This window comes from Myiozetetes cayanensis, unplaced genomic scaffold (genome assembly GCF_022539395.1).
Source record: "Myiozetetes cayanensis isolate MyiCay16 unplaced genomic scaffold, myiCay2020 scf14, whole genome shotgun sequence".
In the NCBI taxonomy this organism is placed as follows: Eukaryota; Metazoa; Chordata; class Aves; order Passeriformes; family Tyrannidae; genus Myiozetetes; species Myiozetetes cayanensis.
Genome location: NW_026087048.1, coordinates 13,226,252 through 13,243,661, shown reverse-complemented (window position 1 = coordinate 13,243,661; position 17,410 = coordinate 13,226,252). Strand labels below are relative to the sequence as shown.

The 17,410-nt window shown below is 46.9% G+C and overlaps 1 protein-coding gene across 4 annotated transcripts in view; it reads right to left on the bottom strand.

Moving 5' to 3' along the window:
* The window catches only part of NTRK3 (neurotrophic receptor tyrosine kinase 3), a 222,492-nt gene that overhangs the window by 149,799 nt on the left and 55,283 nt on the right, over positions 1 to 17,410 (bottom strand). For all 4 annotated transcript variants that reach the window (XM_050309944.1, XM_050309945.1, XM_050309946.1 and 1 more), the window contains 7 exons: positions 12,249 to 12,406; positions 9,818 to 9,960; positions 9,097 to 9,238; positions 6,668 to 6,964; positions 3,203 to 3,226; positions 2,320 to 2,390; positions 513 to 615 (listed from right to left, as the gene is read on the bottom strand). In XM_050309944.1, the coding sequence (XP_050165901.1) occupies positions 513 to 615; positions 2,320 to 2,390; positions 3,203 to 3,226; positions 6,668 to 6,964; positions 9,097 to 9,238; positions 9,818 to 9,960; positions 12,249 to 12,406 (938 nt within the window). The remainder of the gene's footprint in view (positions 1 to 512; positions 616 to 2,319; positions 2,391 to 3,202; positions 3,227 to 6,667; positions 6,965 to 9,096; positions 9,239 to 9,817; positions 9,961 to 12,248; positions 12,407 to 17,410) is intronic.

Genomic DNA, 17,410 nt, shown 5'->3' with positions numbered 1-17,410 from the left:
ACAAACTGACAGCAGCATCTCTGTCCCCACCCACAGACAGTCACAGAGTGGGTCCACTTGCCTTTTCAACAGAACCTAAAACAATTTCATGACCTTCTGTCCCTGCCCCTTCACACACTGCGCTCTGGAGCCAGCGCAGGGGAAGCCCACGCACCACCAAGTCCACAAAAAAGGTTTCACCCAAGAGCATGCTGCCCTGAGTACAACTCCCTCAACACATGGCTGGAGGGAGTAGGCTCAGAGCTCTCCTGGGCAGCCTGTAGATGCAGTTAAGTACTGATAAGGAACACACATGCACACTTCTGCCCGCAGAAGCACATACAGGTGAGACCCACCAGCCCACGTATCTCCATTACTCTCTCAACAAACTGAAGAGGGTTACGTTCTATTTAGGAGGCTTTGCACCAACACTGGCAATGTAGGAATAAAACCACAACACCTTTCCATGTGTGCTATAAGAGCCGGGCAATCCTGGAAGGTGCCTCCTGCTAGGGGAAAGTGACTGCACCTACCTTTCATCCCAAACTTGGACCGCCGGCCATACTTGTTGATCATAATAAAGAGGACGACCAAGAGGACACAAGCAAAAGCTGCCAGCCCAACCGCTATGGAAACCTGGAAGGAAAAAGCCTTAGAGTCAAGAGAGAGGAATTTAAGAGTCTAAATTGGAAATATAGCACCTCCTTGCCCAGTTTCTGTAGGCTCATACCACCTACTGCAGCCCAGCTATGGAGGAAAACACAAGCTAAAGCAGAGGGCTCTGGCACAGCTTGGAAGGATCACAGGCTGTTTCCAGAACTGGGAGGTCTGGGATCTTCCCAACAGTGATGCTGTTCAGCACCAGTTTTCCCCAGACCCTCCGTCCATATATCTGCAGGGAAGAAGGACCTCTGTTCCAGTGCCTGCACTCACCACATCCCAAGCCTCCGTTTCTGACATCAGCACTGTGCCATGACCTTACAACACCAAAGCTATACAAACGTCAGCTGGGAACACACAGGAGCAGCAAAAAATCTTTAGAAAGAGCAATTCTCTCTCCATCCAAACATCCCTCAGGACAAAGAGTGAGGGGAAAATAACATACCACAAAAAGAGAACAGAAAAAATTAAGTAGAACTGAGGTTTTTTTCCCTCTAAAACATCTGGGTTTCCAAAAGCCTCTAATGGTTCCCTATTTATCGTAATTTTTAGTAGTAAATATTGATACTACAGTATTGTCCAAGTCCTTCACTGGAACTGTGATTCCACTGTGGCAGTGTGCAAGCAGAGGAAAGAAAACCTCCTTGCCCTAAAGGGCTTACAATCCCAAGCTTATTTTAATATTTATGAATATTTATTCCTTCAAGTCTTTGCTCGAGCTACTTTTATTGCATTGATATAAACAACAATTTCTCTGGCATTTGTCCAATTCTTCTGTACTGGGTCTTGTGATGCATTTAGACCTTGCTTCCTTTTACAAAACTGCATTCTGCTATAATAGAAAATACATCATTTAAACAAGAAAAAGTAATTTCATTTTGCAACTCTTTCCCCTGTTCTTGGTACATTTGTTATGATATTTTTAAATTTTTATTTTAGCACACTCTATTTTCATCCCCAGCTTGTTTTCTGTGTTTTATATTTAATAATCAGTGCACATTATTACTCCAGCCTTACTGTTCAAAGCTTTCACTTCAGTTATAGGAGGTTTTCAGATGGATGAGAACTGAAGCCACTGTGGACTGAGTTTTGTTTGTTCTGGTGGGTTTCAGTATCTTAAAACTTTCACATAATTAGAACAATTGTGTAACATGCTAATTTTTCTTTTTCTACCTGGATTCTGCAGAAGAAAGACAATGCTGAAATCTGATAAGCCCTAGGCTTTCTTTCCCTTTTCATTTTAGGCATGCCCTGCACAGCAGGAGGGAGGGCAAACATGTACTGACAGAACTGAACCAAGCTAAATCTGAGTCCCTCATCCTGCTAAACTTAACAGATCAATAACAGTCTGAAACACATGACTGCCTGTTTGTTTGTTCTCTGGGTGCTACTTTATTAGAGTGAGAATTTCTGACCCTGCCAGCAGTGACTTCATAGGATGCCTCGATTTCAAAGCGCTCCCAGGTCCCACACTGCAGACCCAAGAGGATCAGATGGTTCATGGTAGTATTTTACCTGTCTGACACACAAGCCACAAAATCCTTCTGATTGCTGCCTTGAGTCATAAAGGAAGAGATTTTCCTTGCAAACACTCAAAACAGCAGAGGAGCGCAAATATTGAGTCATCAGTTACAAGGAATGCATGCAAAACAGTTCGGTAGAGCAGAGACCAGGACTCACCCCAAAAGTGTCCTCTTCTGGTTTGTGGGTCACAGTGATCGGTGGGGTGGGACTCACTTCATAATCCCCAACTGAAACCAAAACACCAAAGACAGAAGATTCAGTGTGGCTCACAGGGGACTGCCAAGGCACCCAGCATATTCCAGTGGCCCGACCTAACGAGATCCAGTTCACCCCTAACAGAGGCTGCAACTTTCTTTTTCAGAAGGCACAAATCAACCATCAGAGAGTTCCCTACACACATTAGCAGAGAAAACACAGACTGGCACTGTGCTGATGTCACTCCAGATTTACAAATGGGAAACATGTGGGAGCCTTGTGTCTCAGAGTGGGTACCCTCCACTCTTGAGCCATCTCCTAGTTTTCAAATATCTACTGGACTAAGTAGGGTTAAAACACAAGAGTGCCTCCAGCAGAACTTTATTAGTAGAAACAGTACCTTGGATGCTTTTTTGAGATGTTTTTGGGGGTTGTTTTTTTCTGGGGAGATGTAGGAAGAATGTCTTGTGGAAACTCTACAGAAGTTAATTCCTGTTTCTTGTCTCAGTCCACCCTAGAAAGAGGTCACTGAGGACTGGCCAGACTGCATCTACTTAAGACCCCTTTGCTACACCACAACCAACCACCATTTCCTTTATAGGACCTTCTGCAAGACATCACTAGATGGAAATGAGCATCTCCTGGTCTCTAGAGACTACTCAACTCATCAGAAGCTCCCCAGGCACCTTGCTCATTCATGAGGAAGCCAGGGCTTTGTGTAACCTCCACCAAACTGCTTCTGGCTTCCTGATTTTTCCTCCAGGAATATGTAAATCACAGAGGGGCAGGAGAAAAACAAAGAAACAAACCAGCCACAGTATGCAAAAGGCAATGAGACACTTACTTGAGACAAAGTTGTCCGTACTCTCTGTGGAAAGGACAAAGAGAGAAACAACACAGTCAGCGGCACAGCAAAGGGAGAGGGGTCTCATTCCCAACCCACCTCAGACACATTTCACCACCCCAAAGAGCCCAGGAAACCAACTTTTCATATTTTTTCCTCTCGGGCAATTGTAACTGGAAACTGTAGTGCATGTGCCAGCAGGGCACACTTGGAGGCCAGGATGGAGAACCCTGGGCTGAAAGAAGAGGGGAAGGATACTACTGTGAGGCCAACAAGGAGAACAAGTGGCAGCACACTAACCACTCTTCTGAATGATTGTTAAACAACTCTGCTTCCAGCAGGCGAGCAAAGCTCAACAGAAACGCAGGGCTGGGCAGGATGGAGGTGGAGGGGAGAGAAGCAGATTTTGCTTTACATGGCAGTGTTCACCCAAGGACAAAGTCCTACAAGTACCAACTCCCATGGAGGAGAGCCCAGTTTGGGGCTTAGAGACCTCTGACCTGCTTTCATGAGGCGTTCATAGCAACCAATAGCACCTGAACCGGGCACGGAGGCTGTGGCTGTCCTAGAGCTGCCTCTTGCCTGAGACAACCGTGCCAGTCCCTGCTGTCAGCCTCTTGACTGCTCCAGTCTATCCAGGAAAGCTCCTTTCAGCTCCGAAGGTGGCCGAGGCCCCAGACAATGAGGTCTAAAGCCCTCGGTGACACTCAGTTTACATAGCGTGAGAATAACGTCAGCTTTCAATTCACTCGCCCGTGTAAGAAACTGAGCCCGATATTAACTGGAGTTTACACAGCTTTGCTGGCAGAGGGCTCCTGGAAGGATGCTGAAATGTTCATGCTGAAGTATTGGGTGAGTTTTGGAAGGGAAGCATAAAACAATCCCCGGGTGACAAACACAGCTTTCCAAAACAGGGGAAAAACCTGAAAAAATATTTTTGTTTCAAGCTGAGCAGAAGTGTAACTTTCCTTGGTTTTTTCTAGCAAAAAGGTGGGGGGAGGGAAGGAAGAAATATTTTATTTGGAGACTTTTTTTCCTATTAAGGTAGACAGAGTCTAGTCATAAAATTCTTGCTGCTTCTACATTTTCAGCTTTCCATTTTTTCTCTGCGGGACAAAGCAAATTCAACAGAAACCCACAAAAAGGGTTGGTTTGTTTGGGTTTTTTTCCAGTGAACCCTATTTTTCAAAGCATAAAAAATAACAAAGAAATTTCTGACAACTTGAGTTCTGTGGGAAGTTCCCCAAGTACTGAACACTCATCACAGGTACACTGACCTTTGTGGATTAAATAGGGAGATGGTAGCCTATGGCAGAGATACCAATGACAACAAGCAACAAGATTTTTACAGGATATGACACAAAACTGTTCTGGGAGCCACTGCCCTTTCTGCTACAAACACAGCATCAGAGAGAAGGGGGATATGACATGTAGCATATATCTCCCAGCTTCCACCCAGCTTCTAACAGTACCTTGTTCCTCTCGGCCTGGAAAACACAGTGTGGCATGGTACCAATGGGAGGTTTTCAACTAGGGGGTTCTAAAATATATGAGCACAGGTCCTTTTCTATGCTGATAGGAAGTCTTCCAGGCACTATGCTTTCATTAATTAATTAAGACTAATAGCCTCATCCTGGGTACTGACAGCAAAGTCCTTGCACATTTGAATTGCTGTAGGCAATGAGGGCTTCAATGAATCACACTGGGGAACCTTCAATGTGTGGCATTTTCTGAAGGAATCTACCTTCAAATGGGAAATTATAAACGTCAACTGCATTGAGTGTCTATGTCAGCTGTGGTAGTGGACGAAGCAACAAGCTTCAAGGAAAGTAAATTACATCCTGCATTGGGCTGAGAGGGGCTGCCAGGGTGAGGAATGGCTTGGGACTTTGGATCAGAAGAAATAAAAGAAATGGGTCAGCTCCTGCTGAGAGATGGTTCAGGGGCAGTAAGCACTCCACACCAACAGTACACACAAGGCATGGGTGAAGGTACACTCACAAGAGCAGTATTTTACATTTGTTTCACACAATCCCATTCCCCCAGAGCCTCTAACATGAGATGGTCTTCAAACATCACTGTGCTTTCCCACATCACAGCTCAGATGGCTCAGATCCATTTCCAAAATCAGCTCTCCAGAATGGCATATCTGCTTCTTTTCTGGAGATCCAGCACCTACTTAAGAGCTGTTCCCATTTTACAGATGGGGAAATTGAGTCACAAAGGTGGGACCTGAGAGAGCTGAGACTGCAAACCTGTCTGCTTCTCCTCACCCACCTACATTTGATAAGCTGCTCTTCTGCCCTGACAGAAAGAAACATAAATAGGTCAAATATCCAAACAGGGCAGCATCCTTGAAGTCAGAATACAAATTTTCCACTCCTATCCATATCAGCTCATTTGTTCAATTGTCAGATCTTCAAGGCAGAGATTCGGGTTTGCATTTATGATATTTGACCTGCGGGAAAACTCTGTGTACATATATGGTGTGATATAAATAATAAATGAGAGTACCGTTGGTATTTTTCTATATTTAGCAAACGCCCTATTTTGCTGGATTTTCTTGGGCTGCAGGGGCCAATTTAGAGCTGCCACTTTCTCACGGCATCATTCCTGAAGGCAGCACAGATCTTAACTCCATGATGGCCAGTGTGGTGTTGCAATATCAGAGAGCAGACCAAGATGCTCCCATAAAGCACACAGGCCTCCACAAAAGTCTCTGCTGCACTCCCCAGAGCTGGATCTTTATGTCCTCAAATGCTTGCCATTTCTTTTTTTTTTTTTTTTTTTTTAGCTAAGCTCTGAATCACCAGGGAGTACAACAGGGAATTCCAAGCAATCAGTTAAGAAATGCCAGCAAACTGATGCAAAGTGACTAATTGAGCCGTTGCATCTTTTGTAGACCTGTCATCCTGGAATTGCACATACCGCATTCAGAAAGAAAACAATCCTGACACTGCTGCATCCAGCTTTAATCATTTCACAAATGCAAGCTAGAAGTAAAGAAATGGAAGAGCTGCATGACTTCAAAGGGCTTTCCTTTCTACAGCTTATAACTACCATGTAGCAGAATACTTTCTCTCAAAAAAATTGAGCAACCTCTTTGGGACACCCAAGAGTAGACCCAAAATAATTGGCCAAACTTACATCCTATTCCCACTGAAATTCCTAAAGATCTTTAAAATAAATAAATAAATACACCGCAGAATATATTACAAAAACAAATTTATCTAAACCAGTCAGTATCTCTGCCAGCATTAAAGAGCTGAAATGACACCAAAGTATACTTGAACAGGAAAATCACACTAGTCAGAAGAGGCTTCCAGAGTTCACCTCTTCCAACCGGATGCTCTAACAAAGGCCAGCTTGGGTTAAGGCCTTGTTTAGATGCAAGGATTATTGGTAGGGCCACAGTAAGACCTTCAGATTGCAGGGAACCCTAATGAGATAAACTGAATATCCTACCTGGAAAGGGCTTTTCAAGGAAGTGTCCTTTGATAGTTTGGTTGGCTGAGCCCAGCTGGTTGGTGGCCACGATCGTGTAGTTGCCATTGTTGTAGTGAGTGGGTTTGTTGAAGAGCAGGCAACCCTCAGACACTTCCCCTTGCTGGTAAAACTCCATGTGGATGATCTCTGTCTCCCGGAGGACCTGGCCGTTGTGCAGCCAGTGAAGGGTGGGAGCTGGGTTCCCATGCACTGCAAATGCAATGCAGTGCTCCAGGTGTAGCACCGGCTCCTCCAGAGTAAGGATGCGAGGGGGATCTAGCAGAGAGAAACACGGCAGGCTCACAGCACACCTCCACCCCACATCATGTCTCTGTGCACCATGGAAACTAAGGATATTGACCATCTCCAAAATCCCTCGTTCCTTCCACTCTTGCCAGCGGATGTCTGCAGAGAAGGAGCGCTGTCGCAAGAACCGCTCCACGCTCCCTGAAAGGAGGATCTGAGCCAGAGCCAGCGTCCTGGTCTTCTGAACAGGGGTACAAATTAATGGCAGGGATGGCCCTTTCACCAGCCCAGGAACAACTAAGCTTGGAGCTGTCCAGTCCACACACCTACTGCAGTTCTCCTCCTCCCAAGGGATCACAGGCAGGCCGCCTGTTCCCTTTAAGGACACCACAATGTAGCCCTGTTACATTACACAAGTGCAAGGTGCCCATGGGAGCTCTCCAGTCACACCAAGCAATTTTGGATTGCGCAGCTGTGGAAGCAAACATCCCTCAGTGACTGCCTGTCCTTGGGGGTTTTGACTGCCTGAACATCCCAAAGGAGCTCTCACTCGCCGAACAGCCTCCAGGGGTGTTTTAATTAAAGGGAGTAGAGTGGGAGAGGGATAAGAAAAGCAGAGACTCCACCTGCAATTTATTGCATATGTATTGTCTTCCCCCTGGGACACCCAAAGAATTCAAATGTTGCTCTGCTATGGCTTCTGAAACCCCATTTACAACGCCTACACGTAAGGTCCCAAACCCCAAGGCTGGCAAGGTCTCAACTAGAAGAACAAGTTTTGTGCAAAGATAAAGGACACAGAGGTATAAGTCTTCCCTAAAAACCCTCCTTTTTCTGGTACCATCCAGCTGCAAAGACAATCCATGGGGCTTCCACAGTGAAGAAAAACAACACACCAACTCAGACACATCTTTTGGGAAAAAGAAAAAAAAAACCTGAATTTTTCAGGCAGTGAATGTTGCAGAAGAAAAGAAGGTGCAGAGCTGGTTGGAGATGAGCAAAATTCTCCCACCAGCACCCATCTACCCTGAACCACACAGTCATGTCCCAGCCACCTTCTTTCACTCTCAAGCCCAGATCTGCATGTGGCTTGTTCACATCTTCCTGGCAGGGAGGATTCAAAACAGGCAGCCACCTACACGCACAAACCCAGATCTTTTCAGTGTGAAATTACAGCCCTGAGTGATGGGTCTGGGCAACAAGAGCAGGGGTAGCAGAAACTGTCAGCAGCTTAGAGGATTTCATGGGTGAAAATAGGCATAGCCATGGTGCTGTTTAAGGTGTGGAGGAAAAGATGCTAAAACACTATCCAAAAAACCCCCCACCTGCTGACCAATCACCTCTTAGCTGAGCTTTAATCACCTCCATTCTTCAATCCATCAATAGCACTTACTGGGAGGAAGATGAAAGTAGTAAAGCATCACACAGCAAGCATGGGTTTACTAAGACTAGTCAGAATCCCACATGGGTCTCCACTCTACCTGGCTAGGTTGGGGGTGGGGGACAGATTTTCAAACTACAGAGTAGGGGCAAATATTACAGACACAGCAAAATATAGTAAATCTCAGCTGCTTGAGACCACAAAGCTGTGTAAACTTCCTCTTAAGGTCAGGTTTGTGTTATGTTATATTAGAAAGCACAAAAAGTTGAGCTACTTGAAGATAAAAGTGAACAGTTGAAATTTTACATGTGCACATTTACATGGCATTTGCAGTCCAAATTTATAGGAACAGACCTGGGGGAAGCACTAATATCCCTGAAATCAGTGTCTTTAGCAAAGGTGTCACCGAAAGTCTCACACAGCATCAGGGCAATCAATCCCGTGTTTTTAAATGGATTTTTAGTCCCTTTATGGCTTTTTCTTACTCTACTGGATCTTCCAAGAGATGGGTGGAGAGATGCCCACCACCAGTGGGGTACTGATGCTCCTCCCCTGCTCTAGTGCTCATTTCTGGATTGATGGAAGTGTCAGGAAAGCAGAATTCCTGACGCTTGAGAGAGAGGTGTGTGAGGATCCACCTCCTCCTCACTGTTCTCAGCTCCTCCTAATCCTCACTCACAAACCCAACATGTCACAGGTAGCAAGTGGCTGTGCACTCAAACAGTTCCCAAGGCAGCCCCTCTAGTCTCTGTATGGACAAGGTCTCTCCAGGGGTACTTACAGTAGACGGTGAGCAGCACACTGGCATTGCTCATCCCCACCACGTTCTCAGCAATGCAGGTGAGCAGGAACCCGTTGTCCTCACTGGTGACGTTCACCAAGGTCAAATTGATGGCATGAACGTTGGTCCAGTTGAGGTTGGTCTAAAAATCCCAAAGAGAAATACAGACAGAAGTTGGTGTCTGGTGGCTCCTTGCTCCTCTGCTACGACCCCCAAAACCAGAGGATCACACTTTCCATGTGACACGTGAGAAGGTCTCAAAAACCCAAGGACAAGTAGGATCTGTGTGAAGAGAGGTGTTCCCTCACCTGATCAAACACACCACATCTTATAAGAGAAACTACTGGAAGAGGAGAGCTATAGCATTGTAGCACTGATAAATGTGTTTTGCCTCTAGAAAATCTTGCTTAGCTGCTTAATTCAGCCACAGCTACTGCAGGCACCTCTGCAAACAGTTGGTTTCATTAAAGGAGACATGAGTTAATTCAATTAGGCATCACATTTCCAGACATACAGAGGGAAGGTTTTGCTCCCTTCTGGTAGCCCCCAGGTTCTCATGGGGGAAAGAAACGATTGATACAACCATTTTACATCTTTCACAGCAGTCTCTACCATCTACCTGGATCCTCTGCCCTGCATGCACAGACCTGGGGAAACCCTGGCAGCTGCTTTTCCCCTGCCACATGGGGCACAGGCAGCACTGAGGTCCTGTGGCCCCTACCTGGTGGGTGTTGATGGAGTGGAGTTCAGCCACTGTCCAGTCGACGTCCGGCAGCGGCGATCCCGAGCCATTACAGGTGATGACAGCGTTCTCCCCTTCCCGCACCGTCAGGTTCACGTGGCTCACACTGATCTCAGGAAGGTCTAGAGGAGACAAACACCAAAGTGCTCAGGTGTGGTGCAGCTTTTGCTATAGCCAGACACAGAACTATCGTACGGACTCAGATCCCACCAAGCTGTTTCCCAAATCAGCCTCCAGCACCCTGGGATAAGTAGCCGGAGGTAACAGCATGGTCTTGCCCTACTGAGGGAAAGAGGTATGTTGGAGACAGGGTGAAATGTAGACACTGGAAATGTGCCAGCTGAGCAAACCCTCTGATCATCTTTGAATCCAAAAGTTGGTGCCCAGTTCTGGCCACCCTTCCCTTCACACAACCCCCATCTCCATCTCGCTACTCCTGAGAAGCTGCTCACAATGGCAGTAACCTGGGATGAGAAAACTGTGTACTGCGAGAAGATCCAAACCATCCCCATCTCCAGGGATGAAGCACAGAACACCCAGCACTCCAGGGGAGGAAAGTGTCCCTCTAATTTATAACAATCAAGAGAAGATGACCAAGGATGTGTCCTCATATTAACTGCAGCTCTCCTAGTAAAAGGTGCCCTTGCTCTTCCCTGGTGGTAGCAGAGGGATTCACTGATTTATGGCGGTTCTGATTTACACCACTTCCTTACTCACTGCCACAGGCACCAAATATCCTTGCAATTTGCAACAAGACAGCACTGGTTGCAAGAAGGGCAAATAGTCTTCTCAGATAGGGGAGGTTTTCTGGGATGTTTTCAGAGGCAAATTGGGGAGGCAGGGCAGAAGGAACTGACCAGTAGTCCTGCCCCATCTCATCATAGGGAAGGAGTATCCATCACATGAATGCAAAGCCACAGATGGGGACACACATTCTTTTGTTGCCACCAGAGAGTAACATGAGGAGGTAAGGAACATTGCTCTGAGTGGAGGGATGCCAGAAGAAAGGAGGCAGTGGTCAAGGCCTGGCAAAGCTGCACACATGGTAGAAATCAGTGGAGAGGGGGATGGGAGGGACATGTATGGTCTTCTCGAGGTTGAGCTGGTATCAGACATGGACACATCGAGCCACGCCAGCCCCCAGCACCAAAGGACAAAACCATATATTGTTACAACATCCCTTGAGTCTTAATGCTTGAACAGAAAGACTCTCCTCTGGAGGAAAGCAGACCAGCATAGCTCCCTGCCCTTCCAGGAGACTGTATGGTCAGAGGAGGTGCTCATACTGGACACCAGCCCACCTGTGTTCCCAAATCAGCACTCTGCTAGAGTTTCCTAGAGTCTAATACCACCACTGATGGAGCCACCTCTCCTCATGTCCCTGATCCCTAAGGATTTTTTTTTTATTATTATTTCTAATCCCTGAAGTTTATTCTTCCCACATGGGGCGGAAATTACAGCACTCTCAAATCCTTTTAGTTCATCCACATGAAGGCACACTTTGGCCAATTTCCAGAGTGTAAGGGGCCATCATGAACTTGAAAAAAACCAAAACAACAAAAAAAACCCAAGTCATGCAAATCCAAACGTGCATGCTGTTTAACTACTACTGCTACAAGTAACAAACCCTAGTATAGAGGATGATCATCAAAAAAGAAATCCTCTGGTTTTCATCCTTTTTTCAGCCTGTGAGTTTGACAGTTGCTTGTGTACAGGCAGTTTAATTGCTCTGCAGAAGGTACATCTCTTTCTCCTTACTCTGCAAGGGATGCTTTCCAGTAATGGCAATAGCAGAGCAAAAACTGACACCGAACAGGCAGTTGATGTGTGAACAAGGTGAAGGAAAAAGGGATAACTATTGAACATGCCTCATGTTGCTCCTGGGGCTGCTGGACTCTTTTAAACATCAGCAGGAAACATAAAGAGATAGAAAGTCACTCCTGGCTCTTCCCTACAGATATGGGATTTCAACTGAAACAAAGGAAAATGAACAGAGACGTGCATTCCCTAAGAGTAATTATAAAAGATACAGTGGCAGTGTCTTTTAACAATATGCTGTTTCTAGGATTTGTTAGACAGAGGAAGATCAACATGAAACAGCCCTTTTCAAGACATCACAGACTCACCACAGACACTTTGTCAAGCAGCAGCATTGCAGTGAAGAAAATGCCCCAGATCACCCAGTATCTTTCATACACACACTAACAGCAGTCTCACACTTACCCAGATACTCTATTTATAATCCACAAACTACCACAATCAGCTTCAGTTTTCTTGTTCTCAACCACATGGTGAGATTCTGCTACACCAGGCTCCCCAAGCAAATAACTGAAGCAGCAGTGCTGGATAGCACAGGGAGCCCTCCTGGCACCCTCTCAGCCTCCCTCATGTGCAGCCCCAGGATTCTTACCACACTGGGTGATGTTCATGTCCTGCAAACGGATGATGGCTGCGTCCATGGTCATGCAGTAGAGCCCCTGGTGCTGCAGGTTTGCCTCGCCCTTCTCCTGCCAGAGCTGGATCCAGCGAATGTCACAGCTGCAGTTAAAAAGGTTCCTCTCTAGTCTCCTGTGGGGAGAGGGAGGTGAGAGAGGATGGTGGGATGGGGAAGAATGAGCAGAGCCATCACCTGGCTCCAGGCTCCCAGAGGAGGACAGCCACCATGCAGGTGTAAGAGCTAAGGTAGAATCATCTCCATGTTATTTGCCTGGGGTATTCTGGCACTTACTATTCCTGTCTTTCCCACACTTACACATCCATGCATTCACAGTCTCCTTCACGTGTGCACACAAGGCTTTACAGGGTTGCACACGGATACACACAAGGTCTTTCACCACAATACCTGCTCAGTTGTGGCTCAGTCCCAGTGTCATCTGGACAGCAAGAAGAGTCACCCCTTAGCAAAGGAGCAGGTGGCTCCCCACTGCCCTAAAATATTGATTCACACTTTCAAACCCCACTTCAGTAGTCCAAGCCCCTGCTGGGCAAAGTACACCTCCAGCTCCCACAAGCACTCAGAGAAGCTGGCAGCTCTTCTCCCAAGTTCCTTGTACAGACACAGGCTCCTGGTGACCCAGAACATGAGCTAATGTGCAAGGTAACATGCATTTTAATCAAATCAATCAGCACTGCACTGAGACCCTGCTGACCTGGCCAGGAGAAATGGAGAAAAGCACTGCCTTTAATGTACTTCATTTAAACCACACTTACACACAGTTTATATACCAGGAATGTTTATTATAATTGATTTTCCAACCTATTAACCATTTCATTTACATTTTTAGAGCTCTGCAGCTCTCTGTGGACATGCAGGGAAGGCAAGTCCCAGCCAGGAGAAGAACCCAGTGTTCAGCCAGGGCAGACTGAGTTATCAAAGCAGGTTGCAATGACAACTTGAGCAAAACAGGAGACACAACCTGAAGAAACAAAATATCTCCCCGCATAACTATAAAGCAAAGAAAGTAGGGATCAGTGGAGCCAGCAGTGCCAAAGATGAGCTCAGTCACCCCAAAGCAGAAGGTCATCTCCAAAGGTCAAACCACTGCTTCACGTGATATCTGGATTCCCCATCAGAGAGGGAAAAGCTTTTTTTCCTGCTCTGTTCCACGTGTTACTGCAAAATTCATGCTTGCTTTTACAAAATTAATTTCACCGAGTTAACAGGATTTGGAAACAACCTTCCAAACATCTGCAGCTGCTGTTTTGTCAATACTGTGCTGCAAAAGGAGGAAGAAGGGAAGGGATCTTCTGGTAGCACCCGGGGTTGTTAAAACTGAACCCTAATCTTCTCATTCATCATGATGTCATCTGAATTTATTCCCTCCCCCCCTCCCCAGAACAAACACTGAGTTGAACTTCACTGTGGTTTTTCATCAGTTAATTTCTTTCCCACCAAAAGCACATAAACCTCTGTGACACAGGTACATGGCTCAGACAAGCAACTCAAAGGCCAAAGCACTAAATTTAACAGACCAGAGCAGATTAGCACAGTGATTTGGTGGGATTTGAGTGATGAGGCATTCCCTGTGTGCTATGACAGGTACTGCCGGTGGTTTGCACAGGCTTCACAACCTCTTCTACACGGCCGTGAATCCACTTTCCTTTCGGGATCCTCCCAGGATCACTGCTACCAGCAGGACACGCATGTGGGTAAGAGCCATGGACTTGGCTAATGGCAGATCAGGTAACCAGGGACGTACCCTGGGACCTGGCAGGGAGCTGGGGGAGCTCAGATGCAGCGGGGGAGAAATTCTGCTCTGCTGCAAATCTCATCACAAAACGAGGCTGCCGGGAGAGCTGCTGCCCTAGCACTTAAGGGCAGCTCTGTAAGTAATAGACAGCAGCTTTCCCGGCCCATTGCTAATTCATGAACAGCCATGAATAATACAGGAGCTGCGGGCTCCAGGGCAGAACTTCCCCACAACCTGCCCCAACGTCAGCGATGTAACTCGCTCTAATCGAGACCCCCACAGGGGCTTTTGCGCAAATTAACTCCCATCACGGGTTGGATGCACCAAGCGCCACTGGCAGCTGGCACAGCACCGTGGGTAGAAGGGGCACAGATGTGGGCACCCTTTTTCCCTAAGGTGCATAGCCAAAAGCACTCTTGATATGTGGAAGGTGCCCGCCCTCCTTGCCTGGTGCCTGCCCTGCTATGCCAGCCAGCTCTCCAGAGAGGTGTGTGGGGATTTCCATGTTTTCACTGTTCTGCACCTGCTCAAAAACCTGGACATCCAATTCTCTGCTCAGACCTCATCCCTTGCAGGGATCATTAGGAGCTGTGGTTCCTTCCAACTCTTCCTCCCACATTTCTGTAACACATCTCCACTACCTACAACCCTCTGCTTGTGGAGATAAAAATTCACCTTCTCTTCTCTGCAAAGAGGAAAATGCCTTGGGAACCATGAGATGACAAAACCCACTGGTGGGCCAAAACACATTGCCATGTGCTGCAGAAACATCTCCCATCCCATGGGTGGAGTGGCACTGCAGTGAGAATTAAGGCAGGCTCCTTCTCGTGGGATGTATACAGCCAACTTACTCCTGGAGCAGACAAATAAACCCAAAGAGCTTTTTTTTGCATGTAGCCTGCAATTACTGCCAAAGCATTGCTTGGTTGCAAGTGCTCAGGAGTGGTGCACACTCCCACACCCTCTTCAAGCCTCCTTAAAACTGAAAATGCCTGTAAGAAATAGCAAGTATCATCACAGCCACAAGCAAACTGGGCTCTCTCTGCACAAGCAGAGATGCTCTGTGACTCAAGGAGTTGGCCCAAAAAGAGATGAAATCTGCATGTAAGCCTGAGCCATCCACCAGCCTCAGGCAAAGCAGAGGCTTCAGTAGGGTGTGCTCTGGGCATAGCCCCTTCCCAAAAAAGGCACACTGTCCTTGGGAAAGAGGAAAACAATCATACCCTGAACTGTCATTTGATGGGACAATGACCCATTAAAGCTGAAACCGTAGATCCATAGAGACACCAAGTCAGCTCTTCAGCAACAGTGATTCTGCAGGTGCCTGGCTGAGCACACTTTTGCTCCCTACAGAAAGCTGTATCCACTGTCTCCCAAAACTGCACGGACAGCCTACACCAGGATGAACCAGTGTGGGAGTGAATGCCATCAGCATTCCAGTATGTACTGAAACAGACAGAACTTCACACACACTGAGCAGTTTTTCCCCAGACTAGGCAGCTAAATGAGACACATGCCCTGTCCCATGCCTCCCCACTCATCAGCTAAAGCAAAGCTGTCTGCAGCTAAAGCCTCTCAGAGGGCAGCAGAGATCCTTGCCACACTTCTCCTGTCTATTTTAATTCACATGAAACTGCTGCCAAGGTTTTGTACACTTGCAATTAAAACACTCTTCCTACCTTGGGACTGAGGCCACTTGCCTACGCTGGAGAACCAAACAGCACTCAGCAGAGAGAGAACAAAATCTAATTTCGTTTTTTATTTCTATTTATTTCCCAGGACCAGGGCTTCTCATGATGTTCCAACCAGAACAACAGAAGCAACAATGCTGCTTCCGAACCCCTGCCAGAAAGGAATGAAATAGAACGGGAAGGACTTTCTATGGAGCGATGGAGTGATGGTTGCTGTCTGACAGCTGGATTAGCTAATGCACAGAGCAGGCAAGTACCCACTGTTTAGCTACAGCTCTATTAGTGTGACTGTTGGCAGCAGGAAGTTTCTAAGCTAGAGGCACAGACGATGTTAAACTGGACTCACAACATTGACAGAGACGCTGCTGTGCCCCATCCCCACCACCACCTCTTCCTGGAGCACTGCAAAAATATACTGCAGGGCAAGCTGGCAGGGACTGCTGGTATTAGAAATGCTGATAGGCCAGGCAGAGCGGCAAGTTGTTCAGGACTACAAGGTTTTATACAACCAAAGGCGTAATTGGATCCAGAGTCTTAGGTCTTTCCGGGAAGGAATTTCTTGAAATGTCAGCCCTAAGCTCTCTGAGGACATGACAGAGGAAGCCAAGGACATGACAGAGGAAACCAGCTGTGACTTCTGGATAAGAAAGGCTCTAAGTCCAATGTTTATGAGCTGTTGCATGTGTCAGATGCTTCCCTGCACACACTCAGCTTCAGACTTAGGAGAGTTGTGTGCTCATTAGCCTGAGCCCTGCTGGTCAAGGTCAGCCCGTGCTGTGGGAATTAGGGCTGGAGTTACTGGAAACCATTCCAAGCCTTGTTTCTGGCCAGAAGGAGCAAGAGATAATATTCTCTGGAAGGGTGCCTCATTTTTGCCATCCTTTCTTCAGTGAGTCAGCAGGGGAAAATCTCAGCTATGTTGAACAAGAAACTCTTCTTTAAAGCAATACCACCTTCATGAGCTTGTGATGCCTTGGATTCAGCCAAGCAGCAGTTTCAAGCCTCAAGTTCCCATCCACCTATCTGGTCTTCCTATTAGTCTTCTGCTCTTTCCTCCTCATTGTTCACTCTGAGTGGCTTTATCAGGTCTCATGTTCCCTTGCAATCTCCATGTCACAATCAGTTGTAGCTCCTCTCCTCCCAACACTCTCCTGGAGACAATCCTCCCATCAGTTCCCTCACCACATGCTCCACTACTCCAAGCTGCCTTGTTTTAAGTCACAATTTCAGCTTTGATGACTAACCTCCCTCTGGATCCACAACTGCCTGGTAGCGCAGGGGCACTGACACTTAATACAAGGTGCCTCTGGTGAGCCACTGCAAATGTGCTTGTCCCACAGCCCTCCACACTGCCTTAACCCTCTGGAGAAGAGTCAGCATCTATGTGTCCCTGGAGTCTTCTGGCCTCTCCACTGCTGTGCCCAAACACTGCTGCTCAGCTTGCCTTCCTCGGGCTAACTTTCTCTATCAGTCTCTGCTGCTCACCACCTTCTCCCTTTCCAGAGAGTTTTGGCTCAACTTCAAGTCCTTGGCTGATGTCAATCTGCAACTCCTTTTCTAGCTTTCACCAGTGTTTCACACTCACTTTATGTGGGCCATGTATTCCATCTCCTTCCTGATTTTGGAAGCCTCTTTGGAGCTCAGTGTGCCAAAAAACTGTCTCTTACTCACCCATCCTCTGCATTTCTAAA